The 22,403-nt window shown below is 39.1% G+C and overlaps 1 protein-coding gene across 2 annotated transcripts in view; it reads left to right on the top strand.

The window, feature by feature from the left end:
* Window positions 1–14,009, top strand: part of LOC103181129 (adaptor related protein complex 3 subunit sigma 1) — a 43,146-nt gene extending 29,137 nt beyond the window's left edge. Inside the window, exons 6-7 of one of the 2 annotated variants that reach the window (XM_007897373.2) lie at window positions 9,852–9,910; window positions 12,433–12,493. In XM_007897373.2, the coding sequence (XP_007895564.1) occupies window positions 9,852–9,887 (36 nt within the window). In that variant the 3' untranslated portion in view covers window positions 9,888–9,910; window positions 12,433–12,493. Of the gene's footprint in view, window positions 1–9,851; window positions 9,911–12,432 lie in introns of both variants that reach the window. The other variant, XM_007897372.2, reaches the window with a different exon arrangement.
* Window positions 14,010–22,403: the final 8,394 nt, after the last annotated feature.

The raw sequence follows: 22,403 nt of genomic DNA, 5'->3' as shown, positions 1-22,403 counted from the left end.
GTCAAGTCTTCTATCCTGAGGATCTGACCTCAATTTCCATGGCCTATCCCTCAGACTTATACAACCAAGGCATCAGGTTCGACCCATAGCTGTCCTTCCTTCTCCACATCCAGTCCCTGACCAGGACTGCCTTCCTCCAGCTCTGCCACATTGCCTGTCTTCTTTCCACCATTGGTGGCAATGCTTTCAGCCACTGCTCCCTGAAACTCTAGAACACTTTTCCTCTATCCCTCCACCTTGCCCCTTCCTTCCCCATCTTCAGGTCACGCCTGAAGACCTTCCTATTCGACCATGCCTATGGTCACCTCTCCCTCCCCCCAGCTTGTGTTGTGCTCCACCACTGTCAAGCACTCTGGAATGCTACCCTGCTTGAGAAGTGCTATATAAATGCAACTTGTTGTTGATTGAATTGTTTCCGTACTCTCTCAAGGGCAAAGTTTCTGAGGAGGCAATTTACTGCCACTTCAGGCTGTCTTTGGCTGAAAAAATCTTAAGTTCAGCTCATTTCAGATCTAATGATAGGGATGTTGGCATAACATTTTCATCTCGCCTAGCATTTGGGATTGCACAATATGGAACCATCGTTGAGTGAGTATGAAATGGGCTTTTTACTTATTACCATGGCTTTTGTATATGGCATTAACCCTAATTGTATCATCTGGCCACTGTCCAAGCCAGGAGATTGGACAAGCTTGTTGCAACTCCAGCTGTAAATTCAAGTTGCACTTATAAAACACCATGGATCAACCAGGGAAGGTTCTCACAGAGAAGGTGAGAGAGAATTTTAGACTCTGTTCCAGACATTTCTGATTGGGTTTATTTTGCTGATGATTTTGTATTGATTGCAGATTCATCTAGGAATCCTTTGCTATCCACTATTTTAACGATGGGGTATTGAATGAGATATGGCAATTTGTGTTCCTAAATGTGGTATTCTGGCTTTACGTAGCTAAAGGGATGGTCTTAGAAGTATTGATCAGAACATGTGGAGCTATTTGTACCATATATTGATTCAGATTAATAGCTAGGTTTTCTATTAGACATCTGCTTGGACGTGGAAACCATTTTGGGGGATCCTGTTGAGAAGGGGCTTTTTTTCCCTTCTCTGCCAAGCGAAGCAGCATTCTAATACAGGTTAATCTTCTAGATGGATGCCTTGGTCAAGGGACTGGAGGATGGATGTGGTGTTAGCTGGGAAAAAACACTAACTTGACATTGGTTAGAGTAGAAATATTGTGAAGTTGAGCTGGGGCATTGTCCAGAAACAGCACCTGCTCTGTGTTTGCATCTTTCTATTGAAGGTCTGAGGTCACTCTGTTTTTTAAGAAAAAATGGCACAGGTCATCCATGCCTTTTGGTTGCTGTATCATGTGATGGGAAGCTGAGTCTTGCTGTTCAAGTTCCTAAAGGCATGGGGCTTGGCAGCCTTCCCTATCACAACTGTCCATTCAAAATCTTCCTCCATGTTGACTGTCAAAGATATGGTGATACGGTCTTCAGATTTCTTCCCACCAGTGCAGCCATCACCATGAAGGTTCCTGTCAGGAGGAGCCCTAAAAACACTAGATTTGTCCGTGCTAAAGATGTCCTTGGGTGCATAGCCAGCTGTAATCTCAGGGAGTTTCTGTTTCCAGTTGTCAACAATAGCAGGCGCAGTGTCAGCCTTTTCACCAGACACAATTGTAGATCCAATATTGTGTCTGGATTTGAAAGGCTCAAGCCAGTCATTTGATGCCTTGAAGCCAGTCTCATCAAGAGCCAGACACAGGCATGTTGAGATCACGGGCAGGCTGGAACCACTCCCATGTCAGTTTATCAATGTCTTCATACTGAGAGTTCAATCACATACATTTTCTATCAGGTTGTTGATTTTCTTCAAAAGCTGTCATATATTCAGCCTTCCTTGAATGCATTCAACTTGTGTTCTGTCAATGCCATAGATCACAGGTAACTGTCTATGACTTTTGGCCTCAGTGTTCTTGATCAAGTCCTCTCCCTCAGGTGATAGCAACTCCTTTCATGGTGGCATGTTTACAACACTTGTTAACAGTCACTAAATCAAAACAAACGATGGTAAACACAAACCACATGCTCTGAATACAGCATTTACCAAGAATTTGTCTCAGGAGCTCAGTTTAGGCCGCAGGCGCCGAGCGAAGCCAATTTCCCGATCGCGCCACTTCTGGAATCCTACCACTGCCCGCGCCATGCATGTGCGACCAGAGCCTACTTGGCCCACATTAGCAGCATTGCGTAAACAGTGCGCAGAGGCCCGGGTTTGTGCACAGGTTTGTAGCAGAGGAGTGTTTGTAGCTGACAGTCTGCAGTCAATGATCATTGTCCTGAATAGTGAGGTCCCCGGTTTACTGAAGCAAACAGTGGACAGTGAAAGAGACTGTGAAAACGTGCCTGCAATTGTGAGGTGGTTGGACTGCCGAGGTGTCTGCAAACGGGTTTCTGCTGTATTTATTTTTTGAAGGGAATAATATCCGCCAATCGACAAACAACCGGATTCCTACTCACTGCTGGTAAACAGAGGCATGTGGAGTAAGGAAAATTGCCCAACGTTTCGCCCTGCCTGGGAATTGAACCCAGGTCCTCTTGCTCGCTTACAAGGCGAGTGCTCTAACCAGATTTTCATGTTAACATGCTTTCATGTTAACCTTTGTAACACTTCAACGTAGCACTGCCTTGTTTATAAGGCAGGTAATATTTGTGACATCAGCCCATTAGCACGAAAATAGCATGAAGTAAGGTTAGGTTGAGCACGTGAGTCACGAGAAGTGCAGTACATTGTACAAAAGCTGCTGGCCTTCTGCACTCCCACACAGTGCCGTTCTTTACCCCCAACCCTCAGGGTGTTACAGTGATGTCATGAGCCCAGAAGCGATGTCTGGTGATGACTTATTAATAAGAATAATCTAATGAGTTCAGGTTGGAATTTTCTGGATCATAACAACCACTTTATAGCATGTGACTCTATACTAAAGCATGTTTTGTACTATCCCACGCTAACCTTGTCTTTTTTAAAAAAAACCTGTAATGTTTCTAATAGTGTTTCTTCCTCCTCCTCCTTTCTCCCTTCCCCCTCCCCCCCACCCCCCACCCGCCTTGTTAATTAAAAATCCTGGTTTCATTTCTTGCCCCTTGAGGTTTGTGTAGCAGCAGTGAGAGGACTGGGTTAACATCTGGTTCTCGCACTTTGCACTATTTGGAATCATTCACAGATCAACTGGGGCACAGCAGTCATCTACATCAAGGTGGAGGACTGTGGAATTTCAGCAACTGAAGAACTTGCTGAGCTTTGCTGCAACTTTATAGCTCTTTTTCCCCAAAACAAATTCCTACTTTTATCTGGTACAGTATTCAATTTCACACCTGTGAAATTAGAAACCTGGGATCTAGTCAAGCAGATCCCCTTTTGTGCAACAAGTCACAAACTTCACAAAATCACAATTCAGCTTAAAATTTAAAATTGGTAAATCTGTATGTTTATTTAAAAACTGCAGAATGTAAAGCAGCGTCAATTTAAATGTTGCTCATAGAATCGAACAGTGTTTCCAGAGAGAATTAATATATAAGGATCAGTAGGTCAANTTTTTTAATGATTTACATTGATAAATGGTCACTTTCTTTGGTGCCAGTCAATGAACACGTTTTCTCCTGAATTTGAACCAAAAACAACCCCAAATGAACNTTTTTTTCTCCCAGTGGTGTGGTGTGTAAGCGCTCTGGGGCGCTACATTGTGTGAGGGACGCTATATAAATGCAAGTTGTTGTGCAGCATGCTTGAGCTTCTAGGAATGCGTGCTCACTGCATTGTGAGTCTAGTTGTGCAAGTATGCGGTTGCTAAAATCACAAGTTGTGTCTAATAATCTCATGCATGATTAGATTTTTGTCGATGGAGTACAAAGTTGAACTTTTGTTACTTAATCGTGTACAGTATGGAAATAGAAAAACTCATAGAGACAGAAAATCAGACCTGGAGTAAGGGAGGTTGAAAATCAGTCAGAGCTGCAGAGAAAGGTGGTGGAGTGGGTAGTTGTGGGGAGATGGAGAGGTAGAGAAGGGGGGTTGATTCATTGTAATACTGCAGTGATAGTGTAACCCTTGAAAGAACATTTTTTTCATTAACACTGTAGCCAAGTCGTGTTTTGCGTTTTGTTCAATTTTCGTATGTACTTAATTAATGTACCAATTAATAAGAATACTCTAATGAATTATTTACTGTGTCACTAATTGTGGTCTGTTGTTCGTAATTTGGCTTGTTTTCTTGAGATATTGAGTCTCCCAACATAAAACCCTTACCTTTTTTGTATCCAGTTTCTCTCCTCCCCCCTCCCCACACACACAATTTTTTCTCCTTTTTGACATAAAGAATAGACTCTGACAAAGTGGATAAATGTTTTTAATGATCCTTATCAATAAAATACACAGAAACAGTAATTGGAAAAATCCAAGAAAGAAAGGCTACGTAGTGTCTTATTATTTTGCTGTCTTGCTGATACTGAGTACTTTTAATTTCCAGTGGTGTTTCTTTGATTCCACAGCCACAATATACAGTAAACTCCTGATAACTCGTCACTCCAAGGGAAAACATCTCATTCACGAGTTACCCGTAGTGACGAGTTAGACATATGTATAAGTACATAAATAAATGCAGCCGGGAAATTGACAGCATGATGACTTAAGAGGTAGTGACAGATTAAGCTAGGGTCGAGTTATCAGGAGTTTATTTAGAGTAGACATACCCTGTATAAACATTTTGAAAATACCTTGAGGCATGCTATTAGTCGGTCTCACTTGTGGCTCTTTAACAAGATTAAAAAGTAAACTACATTTGGCACCAGTTAGCCTAGCTCTGCACAAATAGCAGAGCTAACTCTGGCCCTCAAGAACAGTGATTTGCAATGGAAAAGTATAAATCTGGTTTTATTATGAGTCCTGTAGCTCAGTGGATAGAGCACTCGCTTTGCAAGCGAGAGACCTGGGTTCGATTCCCGGCAGGGTGAAACCTTGGGCAAGTTTCCTTACTCCACACGCCTGATAATAATCCCTCAAGAAAAAACAATAATAAATTGGTCATTTCAATCCACGGCTGTTTGTGGGACACTGCTGTGCGCAATTGGCTGCCGCATTTTGCCCACAAATATACAGTCAATTCACTTTACAGTATATTCTGTGAAGAGCTTTGAGATGTCTAGAAGATGTGAAAAGCGCTATATCAAATACAAGGATTATTATTTCCAGCGGTTTGAAATGTGCATTAATTTATTTTGGAAACACAACGATCAAATAATGTTAGAACAATTCCTGGCAGCCTTTAATTGAAACTTTAAACAGGATGCTTAGTCAATCAGTTATTCTGCTTCACACCAGGGACAAATTTTGTGTGTTGAATTGAGAATCCCCAAATTGGTCGAAAGTAGGTCAGCAAGCAAAACATCGACAGGAAGTGTCAGCCTGTTGTGCTCATCATCCCTTTTTGTTTGCACTTTGCCAACTGCACTTTCTTGTCTACATCATGTTTCATAAAAACATCCACATGTTTGCTTCAAAACCTCACATCAATCTCACAAGTTTTTTTTGAACCCAGAGTTGCTTCTGTTCTTACTTAAACAATTGTTTATACTTTTAAAAAAAATGAGCATCTTTATGATGATGATAACAATCCTAATCCTTACATTTTGTAGGAAGGTCTCATTGTGCCAATCCAATTTTTTGGACTTGACCTCCAGAGTTATTTTATATAGTACTTTTCATTACTACCTCTGCAGAAGGAAGTTGAATCTTATTGTATTTCTTAGGAAAATTCTCAACTGCATTAAAGTCATGAAGCATTCATGTTACATGTTATGTTTGTAATAGTCAAGCTCTCATTGCCCATCTCGTTTTGCACTGTTTTAAATCTACGATCGCTATGACCTCACACCGTCTCTAGTGGCAAAATTTACTAATAGAATTGCAGGAATGTTGGCATTAAGCTACACATTTCCACCTAAAATTCAGGTCAGATGGTAACAGAGCCCCTTCATCAGAATGGAGAGTTCACTGAGAGCATGAGTGTTATCATGGTCGCCACTCTACAATAGCCCAGCAGACATTTTAGAACATCATGTCTTGCTACAGTCTAGATTATCTCTGAATGGAGCTTACTTTGATTTGTTTGTTGGTCCACGGTTAGAGGAGCCTTCATGTAGCTGGGAAGTGGTCTGTTGGAGAATGTGCCAGTTATGTGTAACGGGGTAGGCTAATGACAGGATTCCAGAAAATTTGCACAGAAGTACAATATCTAAGAGTTTTTTTTAAAAATTAAAATGAGATTTTTAAGGAAATGGAGTTACCATGCAACAGAAGTTGTCCTGAAATATAAACTAATCACATTATAAAACAGGCAGTACAGATGCTGATGCGGATAGAGCTGCATCTTACAGACCAAGAATTTGCTGTTTCATGTTTGAGGTTGATTGCCGCAGTTGGGCTTTATGAGGAGGCTAAGCTAGTCCTGGCTTCCCAGGGTTGGGGAGGATAAAACCTGCCTGCTCCCTCTCAGCACCTTCTCCTGGCGGCCGACTGAGAAGGTCAGGCTTGGCAAGATGCCCTCTATAGTTCAGTAGAGGCTTGTGAGCCTTAACAGTTAGTGTCAACACATGAATAATGGCCACTTCGATGGGATACTGGAGGGTAGCCAGTGCCCATGGTATCTCACCCCAGCAAGGGGAGGCCAGACCAGGAGCAGAGAGGTGTATGCCACTGGGGAGATGGTTTTAAAAATAATTGAACAGATTTTTTTTTAAACTATACATTTTCCATACTGGGCATTCTTGCCTGGCTCCACTGGCTCCCCATACCCAAGAGGCATGAGTTCAAGAACCTCGTTCTCATTTTTAAATCCCTCTGCAGTCTTGCCTACCTCTGTGATCTTCTAAAACCCTACCATTTTGCCCGCCCCACCATCAGTAGTCAGGCCATCAGTCTTTCTGCCCCCATTCTGGAATTCCATGCTGGAGTCCCTTTGCCTTGCCCCTTCCATCGCCCCTTTCAAGGTCCATCTCAAGACCTTCCTCTTTGACTGCGTATTCAGTCATTTCCCCCCGGCCCCCATCCCTCCCAAATCCAACCTCCAGCTTGATTGTCACCCACGATTGTCCAGCGGTTGAGATGTCCTCCTGACATGAAAGGCACTCCATAAATACTGCTATTATATACTGATTTTCAGAACTATCAACTTCAACATCTCAATCAACATATTCTTTACTTCTTACAGACAGTGCCCTCAACCAAATATAATGGACCATAATTCTCTTTTTTTCAAGATGTTAGAATCCAATCTTTACAGTTGGAAAAGGTGCTGCTGTCCAAATTAAAATTGTTTCAAATCCGTAAACCTAAAGAGAATCAAAGTGCTGTTCTTTTTCATACAATTGTCTTCCTTGCAGGAAATCTCATCACACTAATGCTCCTGTTTAATATAAAGAATTTATTGTGTTTGCGTTTGATTATTTTCCATCTGTCCAGGGATTGTGTAAATGTCTTGAAAATCTGGTTTGCTTCTCTGAAACATTAAATTGGCTGCTCAATTTCATGACCTCTTGAATAACCTGAGAAATATTGACAAGGTTACCTTACATTCAGACTGTAGACTTTTCATTACCCCAGGGATTCCTCTAAGAAAAGGAGTCTTTGGAAAGTGAAGATGACTTTGTGGATATGCCCCCTAGTTAGTGATTTCTGAAAGATTTTCTTTGCACGAATTTCAATCTATTTTTAATGAATTCCTTTTGAAACTGGATGCTCCCTTGGAATGGGAAATCACTGTGCCTGGTTTGTTAGTTTTAATGGCGCCTTAAAGTTCTTGATGGATTTGTGCCAAGGGTTGGTGTCATGTTGCCTAGCTAGGCGTTGGTTTCATGTTCTTTGTATCGCCTACAGAGAATAGTAATCTGTTTCTTTTTATTTTGAGGGCCTGGTGTGTTTTTATGTACTACAGTGTGGTTCATTAACCATTTTTTTTGGCCAGCTAAATGTCTGACACCCACCCAAACCCATGACTACCCTCATGAGTACCCAAAAAGAGCTTCTGTTTGTCTGCTGTGTAATGCGTACTCTCCCCTACATCCTGTTCGCTCAATCCCAGTCACTTTAGGTACAGGTTAGCAAGAGCCAAGGCACGTAGATCCCAGAGAGTGCAATAGGGAGATCTACTGGAATTTAACCAGCTAAAACTGCACAGCTTGCCATTGCTAACACTTATTGATTCTTGCAAGAGTCTTGCTGTTTTTGCAGCTTGGACCACCCTGTCTGTTAGAGTTTGTTTTGAAAAATTAACAGGAGGCGAGTGCAAAGAACCACCCACCCCATCTCCAAGTCCTCTAATAAGTACTGTACTTAATTCTGATATTCCATTGCCAGATGTTACCTTGGAGCCAACTCAGTTCCAAAGAGACCCAACTAAATTTCGCCCCCTCCCTAAAGGAGGACAGCCAATTGTTGGATATCTAACAAGCACATGGTTGAGCTCTTGCTAACCAGAAAAGTGCCACCTTAGGATGGCTTTGGACAGACTAACCTTGCTCGGCATCAACATATTTGAAGGTTTCAGTTGCTTTTCACTTCACCAGAACCACTTACTAAATTACATGACCTGTTAATTGGATATTAAATTCTCCGATTTATGTTTTTTGTGATTATCTTCTACAATGGAAGCCGCTTGCTTCGATGATTTGGAATATTTTATTTTAAAAGTGCCCTGTTCACTCTTTGGGGCCAATTTAGATTTTTGTGAGTATGCAAGCTCGCAATTCGGATTCAGCGTGCTATTTTTCCTGCCTGAGGTGGATGTCTTAGTGCACTTGTGAATGAACTAATTGTTCTTGAAGAATAGCTAAAATATGTGTCTTTCTCATTCTAACTGCTTTTCAATGGGACTTAACTGCTGCTCTTCAGTCAGAGTAAAACTGACTGCTCTTTATTCTTTAAAGTGGCAGATGTATGTAATCTGGCTCTGTCCCAAAACTGCATCTTAGTGTTATTTTGTAAAGCTTTCTGTTTGATGGTATGTAGAATGAAAAGGTTTTGGGTGATGAAGAGGGCAGGGGTACTTGTTTGTTTAGTTAGGTGACCATGTATTGGAAGTGGCTCACGCCGATGTCTCCCATTGGAATTGGTGAAGATGCATGTGTGAAAGTTGTGTTGCCCAGATTAATATCCAGATTGATGGACCCCCATTGTAAGTCAACGTGAGTCTTCTGCAATTTTTTTTGGTAACTGCTGGGTACAGTGTTGAATCTTCTGAGATGAAATGTGTCTGCATTCAAGTCATGAAAATTGGCGGGAAGAAAGATGATTTTAAACTCTCATGATCCATAGTAATTTGACTATTGAAAAGAGGAACAGAGATACAAAACGATAGTTCAAATTTGCCCTTGTGTTTCACTTCACTATTAGATTTACCCCCTCCTCTTCCTCATCCCCATGTGCCCACCCATTCCCACAGACATACCTATACCTTAGACATTGACTGCCTTCATTGTAATGTCCAGTTTTCAAATTGCAGCTGGCAATTTAAAAGATAAAATTAAACGTAAAATTAGTTTTGAAATGCACTGTGTGCGATCCTGAAAAGATTTGCAACTATTTGAGTTTCTAAGATTCTATCAGTAAAGCACTGTTAGCAGACGCAGAATGGAGTAAAATGGTTTTTATTTGTGGTAGGAGCAGTTCATTCTCCACTATTTGTGTGTAAAAATAAATGGTACATTTTTGTTTTGCTAAATGTGGTCTTGAAATCATTCCTCACTTTCCAAAACGTGTGACCTTTTCTAGCTCTTTCCATTCTTCTCTCTTGCAGACCTTTATCTTTCAGTCTCCCAGACAGGACAGATAGATACTGTTACTGTAATTCCTCAGGTACTGCTGCCTCTAAATGGACAGACATAATTTCTTTTGTTGTTGTTGCTCCTCACCACTAGAAAGCAAAATGATGTCACAAGAACAATAGGTTACTTTGGGGGGAACCATGAAAGAAGACATCTTATTGTTATGCACCTCCCACTAGGGACTTTCCTTGGTTTAGAAACTAAATTCCAAAGATTTTAGTTCTTCCTACAGGTTTCTCCTCATTTTGTTCTCCTACTTGCAGACTTCATTTTGTTTTCTCTTTCTAGTAGTTGCATGCATTGCAGTATATCCCGTAGAGAACTCTGACTAGCTACACTAATCTTTCTTGCAAATCTCAATTTTCATCCATCATTTACCTAACAAAATTCTCTTTCCATAATCTTAAAATTAAAGATGGGGGAGAGGGAGAGAGAGGTATAACTTATAATAATTCATGAACAATGTTTCTCATCCATCCATTACCTTAACAAAAGCAATGGAAGAAGTGGCAAGATACTGCAATAATATTGGTCCAAAGCTGTTTGTCTAAAACCTCAGTCACCTTGCCTGAATCACCAGATTTACAGTTTCTTTAAATCCATATAACGTTTGAAACCAGACAAGTTTTAGCATAATATTTTTACATAATGACTTGTAGTTTTCCTCCAGTCAATTGTGCATTATTCTCAATTTTACGATACAAAAGGGTTCAGTTTACTTTATCATTTATTTACATATAATTCCACAAACAACGCATGCAATTAAATACATTGTTTTAAAAATGTGTGAACACTTTTAAGGTTTCATATAATATAAAACCATTTCATAAGCATGAAGAGTAAATTACAGTAGTGCTATAAAACTATGTACCGTTCACATAGCTAGTATCTTCTGTGATTTCAAAATTGACATTTTTCTAAATGTTGTTTTTGATATTTTTCATTTGCTGTGAGCAAAGCATTAGTTTTATGCATAGCTTGTTAGTGTGTTGTATGAACCCTTACATATACACAAATAGACTTTAATGCTGTTGGTAATTGCAACCTTCCTTGCTTGAACACTGCATGAACTTGCCCAACAATAATTCATTCTTTTTTGCTTTTAGTGCATGATTTCAAGAGATTGTTTGATTTAATATAAATATGTGAAACAAGGTCTTATAGGAAAAATGTCGTTCTTTTTTGAGTTATAAAAAATGCTTAATTATGTGTAGAAGTTTGCCTTATTAAGATTCACATTAGTATTGATGCATTGTTTTGTTTTGCTTTCTTCGTTTTTTTTATTGTACTTGAAGACATCTTTCAAGATGTGCTGTAACACTTTAACCTAAAAGTTCTGGGATGCAGTCGGCTGGGTTGATGTTTTCCTAATCTGTGCCACCTTTCCATTTTTAACCAAGTGATTTCAGAGAGCTGCTTTGCGGTACGATTTACAGAGGAAGCTAACTGGAATCAAGTACTTTCTTTTTCCTTCTCAATTCCTATTGCCAATTGAAGGTTTCAAATAAATACGTTGCATTCAAAACCATTTCAGACTGTATGTAGTTAGTAACATTTCGTAAAGTAATACTTTTGCTCTTTTGAACTTTTTTTTTACCCAAGCCTATGATAAATCGAGGAAAGCATAACAAAAGGGTTTTGGTGCAACTGTGGTTCAGGACAGAAATCCTACCTCTATCTGTGGCAGAAATAGCCCAATTGAAGCCCAGAAATGTTTCCTTTAATTTGTCTGACATTGATATTTATGCAGGTTAGCATTTAACAATTATGTGGGTTCTGACATACTCTGTTGAATGCTCCATGGATTTAAATTGGCTGCCTAGAACTTTAATCACCTTTGTTATCTCGGAATAAATCTGTAATATCATGAATCCCCTACAAATCACTAAGATGTTAATGCTTCATACCATTCGGATCCAAATGAATTTTCAGCATATCTTTTATTCATATAAAGTATTAATTCTGTGCACCCCAGTTTAACAAATATCCACACAGTAATAGATTAACTACCAAAGAGTTAGATCTCCCACGTTTGACATATTTTGTTCTGAATCTGTTAATACAGATATGGAATATACATGGGGGGAGAAAGGTGGGAATACTTCCAGTTTCCTTTGAAGCAATATTCTGGGCTTCATATCTTAAAATATTTTTGACCAAAACAAAATAAAGTTGTTGCCAGTTTTTGTAGAGATGACCATAAATATACAGAGGCATAATATCTTATGGTTCAACTCTACACGAATGCAAAAACTCAAACCTTTTCTATATTTTTCTCTAGAAACCTTCTTGGGCTTTTAAGCAAATTGATATTCAAACTATCTTAGTCCACTAACTAAACAGACTTACAATACTCAAATATTTCAGGTGCCTGAGGTATGGTTTCCAGTCTGAGGATTAAGTGGTGATAACTTGCATTATAAACTTTAGAAACCCATTTTTAAAAAACGCAAGAGTTCTTAAGCTTGTTTCATTGGATCAGTTTCTGAATTCCACTTTTGTGTTCAGCACTCTTATTCACAATTGTTTTTTTTAATTTGCATCTTTATGTAGGCTGGTCTAGCAGGAGCTCCAGCCAGAGCTGTGTCAGCAGTAAAGAATATCAACCTTCCCGAAATTCCTCGAAATATTAACATCGGAGACATCAGCATAAAAGTGCCAAACCTGCCCTCATTTAAATAAAATTCACGGCTTCCAGTTTGGAACTTTTTTTATTCAAAAAAAGCTTACCACACCAATTGTTTACCAAATAGATAAAAGGAATCAATTGATATTGTTTAATTGCAAAAAAAAGTTTGATGGGGATAATTTACTCTGATGTATTTTGCAGCAAAGCCTCCCTTCTCCCCTCCCCCCCACACCCCCACCCCACAGACATAGAAAAAGATGGATTATTTTGTGTTTAATTTATGTTTAAATTCAACGTGTTTCCTGTACAATTTTCCATTTACATTCCGGTACCTTTTGTGAGGGGACTATTGTCCACTTGCTACTATTTAAGTGAATTATTTAAGACAAAACAGTAACTTTGTACAATCTGTGCTCTGAAACTATTCTTTGTATATCTGATTATACCTTATAAACAGTAAAAAGAGATCACTAACTATTTTTGGGGGTATTTTGTATTTATTTAGATGTCTGTTGAATAGTGGAGCCACCATAAGCTTGTAGGATGATTTTTGCTGTTGCAGTATTATGACAACTAAAACAAATGTTTTAACAGAACTTCATGAAGAACGTCGTCAGCTTTTCCATTCCAGCATTCCTTTCTCGTTTCATCCCCCTCGTTTACCAAGTATTTAGCATTATCTGACCAACTTTGCACTTTGTAGTCATTTATAATGTTTTGTAGCCTGGATTTCTAACATATAACATGGTAGAAACCAATTTGGATCATCTCACTCACAAATCGCTGCAGTGTTTGGATTCACCATAAAGAGCTATCTTTTGGACTTTTTAAGTTGTCTGGGATGAAAAGGACAAATTGTAGTTTGTTCTATCGCTGCCAATTGTATGACAAACCACTACATGCTGCATAAAAAGAAAACCTGCTAGAAATGCAGAACAAGGCATTCATCTTGTGAAAGTCCAAGCTTCTGGTGGGAGGGATCCTTCATTATGTTTATTTTTAGCATTTGGTTTATGATTTTTTAACGTAATTTGAGTTTTACAATAGAAACTGTAGTCCACTAAGCACAATATGTTTTGCTCTATGCATTACTTATGCAACAACTAAAATACAATTATGATACATGCACTGGTAAAATTGTAACATGTGTATGATTGGAAAAATACTTGAAATTGGCTTCTAAATTTTGAGGTGTGATGTAAAACCGTTTCTGGGGGTAGGGAAATGGGAAGAATTCACTTGATGCATTGCAGATTCAGCTGAAATGAAATTCAAATATGTGAGGAATGTTTACATAGATTAAAGATGCGGGTTATCTTTGTGGTGGTCAATTATCGTAACTAGTTCATAAGTCATCACACTTGCTAGCTAAACGGAAATTCCTTTTACTTCTATTGGACTATGTACCAAGTAGTGGAGACATTTGTATCTTACAGCAAAATGAATGGCTTGTACCTGTATTACCCTTTTACCAGATCAATAAAGTTTACTTTTGTCTTGATGCTTTGTGATTTGTATTCATTGGTATCTATCTGCATAAAACCGGAGAAGGTTTGATAAAAAATCAGCTTGAGTAATTAGGTCTTTCCTGGTGAAACAAAACCTTGAATGTTATCTCCATACATTATTTGCAACCTGCGATTTAAATGACATTGCACAATGGAAACTCACTGGAAACTAACATCTGATCAGAGATTCTGGGATGCAAGGACTCTTAATAAGGTCAATCATTTTGAAATTGGAGCACAAACACATCTGGTAACTTGAAATACATATACAGATATTCAGGTAATGCCTCAGAAAATGAGTCACTTAATGAAAATCACAGCTGGTGAATTAGCTCTCTGATTCCAGGATCACCCAACAAAGTGGAAGATGATTTGGGAATTGAGCCAATATCCTGGAAGTTTTTCCTAATCACACTGAAGGTGTGCAGATAATACAAGAAACAAATTCACTAAAGGTGTCGATCATTGATTTGCTTTGTATACTGTTCTGCATGATTTGAGCTATTCCTCAAAAGTTAAACTCCCAACTGCTACATTTGTGTATACATACAGTCTGAAATGAATTAAAACAAGTGCTGTGAAGCAATCAATGGGTTCAGATAACATCTATAAGGAATGTGAACTCTTGTTCAACTTGCTAAAACTAAAAATAATTCTGCATTTTCTTTTCAGTATATCAGTGGAAGTTTGATTATCTGACATTATTTTTACAGGATATTATAAATAAATCTTAAGTATTGTTTCTGTTTCTCTCACTCTGGGCATACTAACTTTGCTTGCTTCCTGACTCTTTTCCCCTTATTTTAGTTCAGATTCTCCTGCATTTTAGATTCCCCCCTAGTGGTTGATTGTACAGTAAGTAATCTGTGAGGGTCTTTATGTAAAACAAAAACCTACTTTGTGTACTTTTGGTGGAGGGAGGTTGATTTATTTAGTGCCAGTCTGCACAGTCTTACTACAGCCATCCACAAACAGTTCACAAGACAACAAGAGCAATTTGAATGAAGAGGATGTTAGGCCCATTCAACTTCTTTATTCCAGAATACCAACCCAAAAGTTTTCCACTTATAGCATCAAAGTGTTTCTTACACGAGTCCCTTGCCCTGACTAGAGAGAAGCTTTGTTGCGCTTCTCGTAAGTGTATCCACTTGTTGGGCAGTTTAGGGGCATTTATCCGCTTGATACTGAGCAACAGTGTGGTAAACATAAAGTGAATAGGATGCTGGGCTACATTCCACAAAATGAGTTGAGTTCAAACTCCTAGAAGTCATGCTTTTGGCCCATAGGACTAAAGTAGCCCATGGGGTGTCAAGAAGTTGCCTGCTGAACAATCACACCGGTCTAGGTAAGTCTATGTGAAATCAATATGTTGTTTCCAGTAGCTACTGAGTAGCAATATTTATGGTATGGCCATATATCAACAAATATTCAATCAAAAAAAAATATGTTGTCAGCCACCACTGCTCTAGTCAAACTATCTGACGTGTTGAGTACAGCTATGGTCACCATGAGGTCACTGTGGAGTCCTGTAGCTCAGTGGTTAGAGCACTCGCTTTGCAAGTGAGAGACCCGAGTTCAATTCCAGGCAGAGGGCGAAACCTTGGGCAAGTTTCCTTACTCCACACAGAGCCTAATAATAATCCCTCCAAAAACAAAAACAATAATAAATTGGTCATTTTCAATCTACGACTGTTTGTGGGACATTGCTGTGCGCAATTGGCTGCCGCGTTCGCCCACAAATATACAGTCAATTCACTTTACAGTGTGTTCTGTGAAGCGCTTTGGGACGTCCTCCCGATGTGAAAAGCGCTATATCAAATGCAAGGATTATTATTATTATAAGGGAACCTTCCGTTTCCTCAAAGAATTGTTCTTTAGACTTAACCCTTAGAAACTTCTAACCTATTTTTACTTCCAATATGCAGTAATTGCATTTCTCCAGATTAATTTTACTTTGCTGGCAATCAGCCCAGATAGGTGCATTGCCATTTGAACTTACTTTCTCGGATTCCAGTTCTCTCTCTCTCTCTCTCCCCCCCCAATAAAGCTGGGTGTTATCTGATTCCTCAATCACCAATTAGTTACAAATCCACATCCATGTCTTATACAACAACAACTTGCACTTATATAGTGCCCTCCACGCAGGGTAGCATCTTAGAGCGCTTAACAGTGGCCGAGCCTGACTCTGAGCCGGGTGGGGGAGGAGGGTGCAGGAACAGACTTGGACAATTTGTAAAAGTGTCATATATAACCATTATAGCTTAGAAGGCCATTTAGTCAATCACGTCTGTGTTGGCTCTTTAAAGAGCAATTCTCTCAGTGTTCTTCCATCATATCCTGTAGCTGATTCGTTTTTTGGTATTTATCTAGTTCTTTTGATACTTTATTGAAGGCTTTTTCGAAGTCAGAGCACTCTATTGTCTAGATTCCTGTTGTCAAATTTGAAGTTGCCTCCAAAATGGCAGGTTGATCAGGCATGAGATATCCTTTTTGAAGCCATGTTAGTACTTTAGTATTGAGATCTTCTATCCTGGCAATTGATTTATTGGTTTTCAGTTCTGAAGCTGCCTAGAACTTTGTTCACTAACATCTTACTACCTAAAATGTTAGTTTTGACATAAAAAAAATTACTAATGATGTGTTGGACCTTGAGTCTTTGCCAATTTCAAATATCCATGTGGTGGGAGCTAATATAGTAGATAAACAAGATCTCACTTTACTTTTTGTTGAACTTGTTTATACAGGCACTTTTATTTATTATTGAAGGTTGCAAGGCACCACTGTGCTCAATTTCATCTGTTGGGGATTTTTGGGCAGGCAAATACTCTTTTCAGTCTAAAATGCCATAAATATTTGCGGGGTGGAAGAAGCCACTAAAAATACAAGAAACTAGAATTAATATTATAAAAGGTAAGAAAATGCTTTAACATATCTTTTGTTTTCACTATATACATGAAAATAGTTCAAGCAGTCAACATAAATGGCAAGGAAATAGTAATAGCTCATCAAATAAATGTTATTCACCAGGACACTTTGTGGTGATTTTTTTTATGATCAATCAAATCTATTCGATGCTACCATATTTGAGGTTCTTTCACAGTTGATGTGTTTGATGTGTCTATCCTCAAATCAAATGCCAATTACGAAGAGATCCTAGACTTCTTTGCCTCAAAGATTGAAAACATCCACTTGGCTGCATTGTCCTCCGCGCCCCCCCCTTCCATTCCACCCAGACCGTCCAGCCGGGTTTACACCCTGCCTATAGCAGAGACAGCACTCGTCAAAGTCACAAACGACGTCCTCTCTTATCTGACCAGAGCTCCCTCTGCCTCCTCGTCCTCCTGGATCTCGCTGCTGCATTTGACACAGCCAACCACACCATCCTCCTCCACCATGCTCTCCCTCATCCACCTTATATAATAATAATCCTTGCATTTGATACAGCACTCTTCACGTCTTCGAGACGTCTCAAAGCGCTTCACAGAATATACTGTGAAGTGAATTTACTGTGTATTTGTGGGCGAAATGCGGCAGCCAATTGCGCACAGCAGTGTCCCACAAATAATCATGGGTTGAGTGACTATTATTGTTTTTTTTCTTGAGGCATTATTATCAGGCGTGTGGAGTAAGTAAACTTGCCCAAAGTTTCGCTTGGCCGGGAATCAAACTCTCACTTGCGAGGCAAGTGCTCTAACCACTGAGCTGCAGGACTCCACTTTACAAAGTGAGCGGGAGCCCGAGCGGGGAGGGAGACAGACCAGCACTTAGTGACTGACGGGACTTGACGTCTGATTGTTGGAAGAGACAGCAAAATGGAATGTGCACAGGGAGAATACAGGGACACCATGTACAATCTCTGGGTTTTATAGCTTTTACTGTCAGATTCTAACACTTCCCCAGCCTTCTCTGGTTCCCTCAATTGCCTGTGTATCTCATTCACATGCAAAGCTAGAAAAAACAGAAATATCTTGATGTCGAGTCTTTAAACTCCTTCCCGTTTTGCCTGCTGACAACATCTTAAACTCAAACTCAAATCCACAATAGAAGGCAACAGAAACACGTCCTGTGCAAACTTTGCCAGAGACCAACAAAATCTAGGCGAGGCAGAAAAAGCTGTACAAAAAAAATACATTTCACAGGAGAAAATGCAGGGAACACATTAGAGAAAGGAACTGCTTTTTTTGAAGGTTAAAAGCATCATACAACATCTTTTTTAAGTGATTCACTTGTAGGTGGTAAGAAAGACTAAGCTGTATGTTGAATATGGTCCACATGCAAACACTGAAACTTAATCTGGACTAAATAAACGTGTGTAAATACAGTAAATGTCGTTACATTTTTTAAATACCTTAATTATTTAAGGTAAATACCTTAGTGCTTACCTGCCACGCCCCCCCTCCGGCTCGGCCGTCAGGCTTCGCCACTGTTAAAGGCTCTGAGACGCTATCCTGCGTAGTGTGCTCTGTGTGAGTGCAAGTTGTTTCTTTTGTTTAATATTATTATGTATAAAGATCAGTCAACTAGGAGAGAGTGGAAAACTGTGAACGACTGTGTTTTAACATAACATGTTCTTTGTTAATATATACTCCATTACCTAGTGAGGTGAACACTTTCAGTTAGACACTTGCTTTCTTATCTGACTTCTTCTACCTAATGCGGTTAATGTTACTACAAATGAAGCCGTAGCAGATTTCACTCCTAACAATCTTAAAGGTAAGGAAGTAAAGGTAAGTTCCTTTTTATTATGTCTGAGAGTTGTGGGACTGTTTGAAGGAGCCCTGCAAGGCATTCAAGCTAACATGAATGAGAATGTATTGCTTGACCTACAAATAATATTTTAAAATACTGCTAAACCACAAAGGACCTCCTCCAACTCAGAAACACTGTGGAACATTCTCCACTTCTCCACTTTTGGAATTTGTAACCACAGGTGGGGCCCAGAGTCTCGTAAAAGTTTCACAACTCCATATAAAAAAGGCCAATGACATTAAGCTTTCCCCCCAAAAAAATTCTATATTAAAAATAATTCATTCAGCACAAATTCATTTATAATCCAAGCTGCAGCAGGAGAAAAAACAGGGCATACAGCAGTACCTCCAATGAAAACAAAACCTTTAAAAAGTCAATGCTGAAACCCGTCAGCTTATGGAAGCAGCAATACTCACACAGCTACAATCAACTAGGAAACATCAAAGGCAGCCATGATCTAGCCAATGATCACCGCTGGCCAGCACGATAATATCGGGATCAATCCACATGTCAAACCGCTTGCCACTTTTCAAAGAGACTTTAACAACCGAAAGTTTGTCTAAAATGTGTCCACCCAGAAAACACTGTGACGTGACTTTATAGTATATATGACAAAGCCCTTTCAGGTGGCTTCCTGATATGAAAGGGCTTAACTACATGTAAAGATTATTGTTATTAGAATAAAAATATCCAAAATACACAATGTAAACAGAAAACAAAATAAATCCTATCTTTGTAATGTTATGTAGTCGGATCCACTTCTAGGAAAATCATGTTAAAACTAACACCTCTGCCTATCTTTTCATTACATTTCTCTAGAAAAGTTATCTTTCTAATCTACATAAGCAGTTAATATAGGATGAATAAAATTCAATATAGAACAGAACATGACTGAATTAGGCTAGGAGCCCTGAACAAGCACAGAGTGGACATTTTCGGGTCTTGAAACGATCATGGCTAAATGGGAATCTAAGGTGGTGGTGCCCAGATGTTTTGAGCCAGGGGTTGGGTGCTATCATTATTCGAAAATCAGGGGTATTTCAGGTACACGTTTAATACAGTTCGATGAATAAGGAAAGAAATGTGTCGGAATACCACAATTTTGACTCTGTACAAAGTATTGAGTGCGCATATTTATGAAATGGCTTTTTACCTTCTGAAACCAAAATGATGTTTTTAACTCTTACAGCAAATACAACATATATTTTTGTGGAGCTGACAGCCATAATATCATCTTCAGGGATTTATTCTAGTGATTCCTTAGCCAACGACACATTTGTAGGCAGGATAGCTCAACTGGTAGCTTTCTGATAAAAGTTCTGATGAAAGGTCATCGACCTGAAATGTTAACTCGCTTTTCTCTCTCCATAGATGCTGCCTGACCTACTGAGTGTTCCCAGCGACTTCTGTTATTATTTCAGATTTCCAGCATCTGCAGTATTTTGCCATTTGATAGTTTTCTTGTTTCTGAGTCAGATGATCAGGACTTGAGCTCTTAGTGTTGACTGACAATCCAGTCAGTACTGGGGAGGTGCTGCATTGTTGGAGATGCCATCTTTCAGATGTGATGTTAAGGTGTGGTTTTGTTTGCTGGTTCATCAAGTGGATGTTGAAGGTTCTATGTCACCATTTGATAAGAGACAGGAGTTTCTCCTGGTGTAATTGGTTATTCACTTCATGGGTATTTGAGGGCATTTGGTACAAATGGCTTCAAAGTTACCTACAAATAAAGTTGCTATACTTCACAGCAATTACTGTACTTCTAAAACACTTGAAACATTTGAACATAATAAGGCAATAATACAAAATGCAGATTATTTTTTTCAGTGGTGCATAAAACAAGCAGTTGTTGTGAATCATATCACTTAAAGCTGACAGACTGACAAAAATTTAAAACACATTAGCAAAGAAAGCGAGAAAGGCTGAGCTGTTAACATACAGGACTGTTAGGACTCTTAACATTGGCCACTCTGACTGGAATGGTTTGTTTGTGTCAGCCTTTACATGTTTAAAACAACTTGTCCTGGTGTTTGACAACTTTACAAAAAAAGGCAGTCAATAAAACAAATGGGATGCTGCCTTTTTTTTAAAATCTGGAATGTAAAAGTAAAGAAGTGCTTCTCCATTTGACCTCATTGAAGTACAGTTTGAAGGAGAATGCTCTGCTGCAGAAAGTTACATAGGTGGAGTCAATAGGAATGTTTAGAACAGAGACAGACAGATACTTGGGCAGTAGAGGTATTAAGGGGTTTGGTGAACGGGCAGGACATTGAGATTAAAAGCACTGCCAAGATATAATAAACTGATGAACCAGGATTGATGGGCTGAATAGCTTCCTCCTATTTTTTGTTTTTCTATGTTCCTATTAGCTATTGCTATCTTCCTTTTCTTCGAAGCTGTCCTGTTAATTTGTAGTGGGCTGGAAGTGGCCTGCAGGGCCATCAAACAACGGACCCCTGAACATTTGCACAGGTCAAGCTAAGCCCGTGTTCCATTAGTTGTGTATTTGCAGTTTTTTTCTTGATGGAATATTTCTTGATTTATGCCATAAATCAAGGAATATTCAATCAAGAAATGTGTTCTGTTGGCCAATCATAAAGGTTGGTCACCATTGCTGTAGTCAGTATTAAATATGTGAGTTGTTGAGGAAAAGCTCCCAGCAGTCTGGTATAAGATGAATGATGTTTCTTTTCATTAAAATATAATATGAATTGGAGCACCCATAAAAAGAAATTCTCACTTAATTTAATTTTTTATTGATTTTATTGTTTGGTCAGCCTGGTGTCTGACACATGTGGAAACCAATCACTGTGTTTAAAAATAACCAAACCAAAAGTTTAAACACAGTGTTCCACATATGTACACCACCTATAAGAACTTAAGAATTTGCTAGCTGAAAGAAGATCAAGGTCCATCTAGTTTGCCTTCCACTCTCCTGGCAGTTGCTTGACATGTCATGTCCCAAACTATACACTGTATCTCAAGATATTATTTTCTAGCAGAAATCTATCTAATTTGTTCTTGAAACAAACAACATTTTCTGCTTCCACTGTCTCCCTAGGGAGCCTGTTCCATAAGTTTACTACTCGCTCACTGAAGTAGCATTTCCGCAGATTTGTTCTGAATTTACTCCCCTTCAATCACAGGCCGTGTCCTCTTGTTCTACTGTTCAGTACAAGATGAAACAGCTTATCATAGTCTATACTATCTATTCCCTTCAGAATCATAAAGACTGTAATAATATCGCCCCTCAACCTTTTCTTCTCTGATGTGTACAGGCCCAGTTTATCTAATTGCTCCTCATAATCCAGTCCCTCCATCCCCTCAATCATTTTGGTTGCCTTCCTCTGTATCCTCTCAATCGCTGCAATATCCCTTTTGTGGTGACCAGAACTGCACACAGTATTCCAAGTGCAGTCACCAATGATTTATAACGTGTCAGGATTCCCCACTATTTTGGCTCAATATTTCCCTTTTAATACAACCCAGCATCTGGGTTTCCTTACTCACTGCTATCGAGCATTGTAAATTTCCCTGTGTCTGGAATGGAATACATATGCAAAGAAACCTATTGCTATGCTTAAGAATATCCAAACCATCTGCTTGGAATGAAATGCAATTTATCTTTCTGGAAGTAC

This window comes from Callorhinchus milii, unplaced genomic scaffold (assembly GCF_018977255.1).
Source record: "Callorhinchus milii isolate IMCB2004 unplaced genomic scaffold, IMCB_Cmil_1.0 Scaffold1, whole genome shotgun sequence".
Taxonomy (NCBI): domain Eukaryota; kingdom Metazoa; phylum Chordata; class Chondrichthyes; order Chimaeriformes; family Callorhinchidae; genus Callorhinchus; species Callorhinchus milii.
Note: the sequence above shows the minus strand (reverse complement) of the source record. Positions and strands in the feature narration are given on the sequence as shown.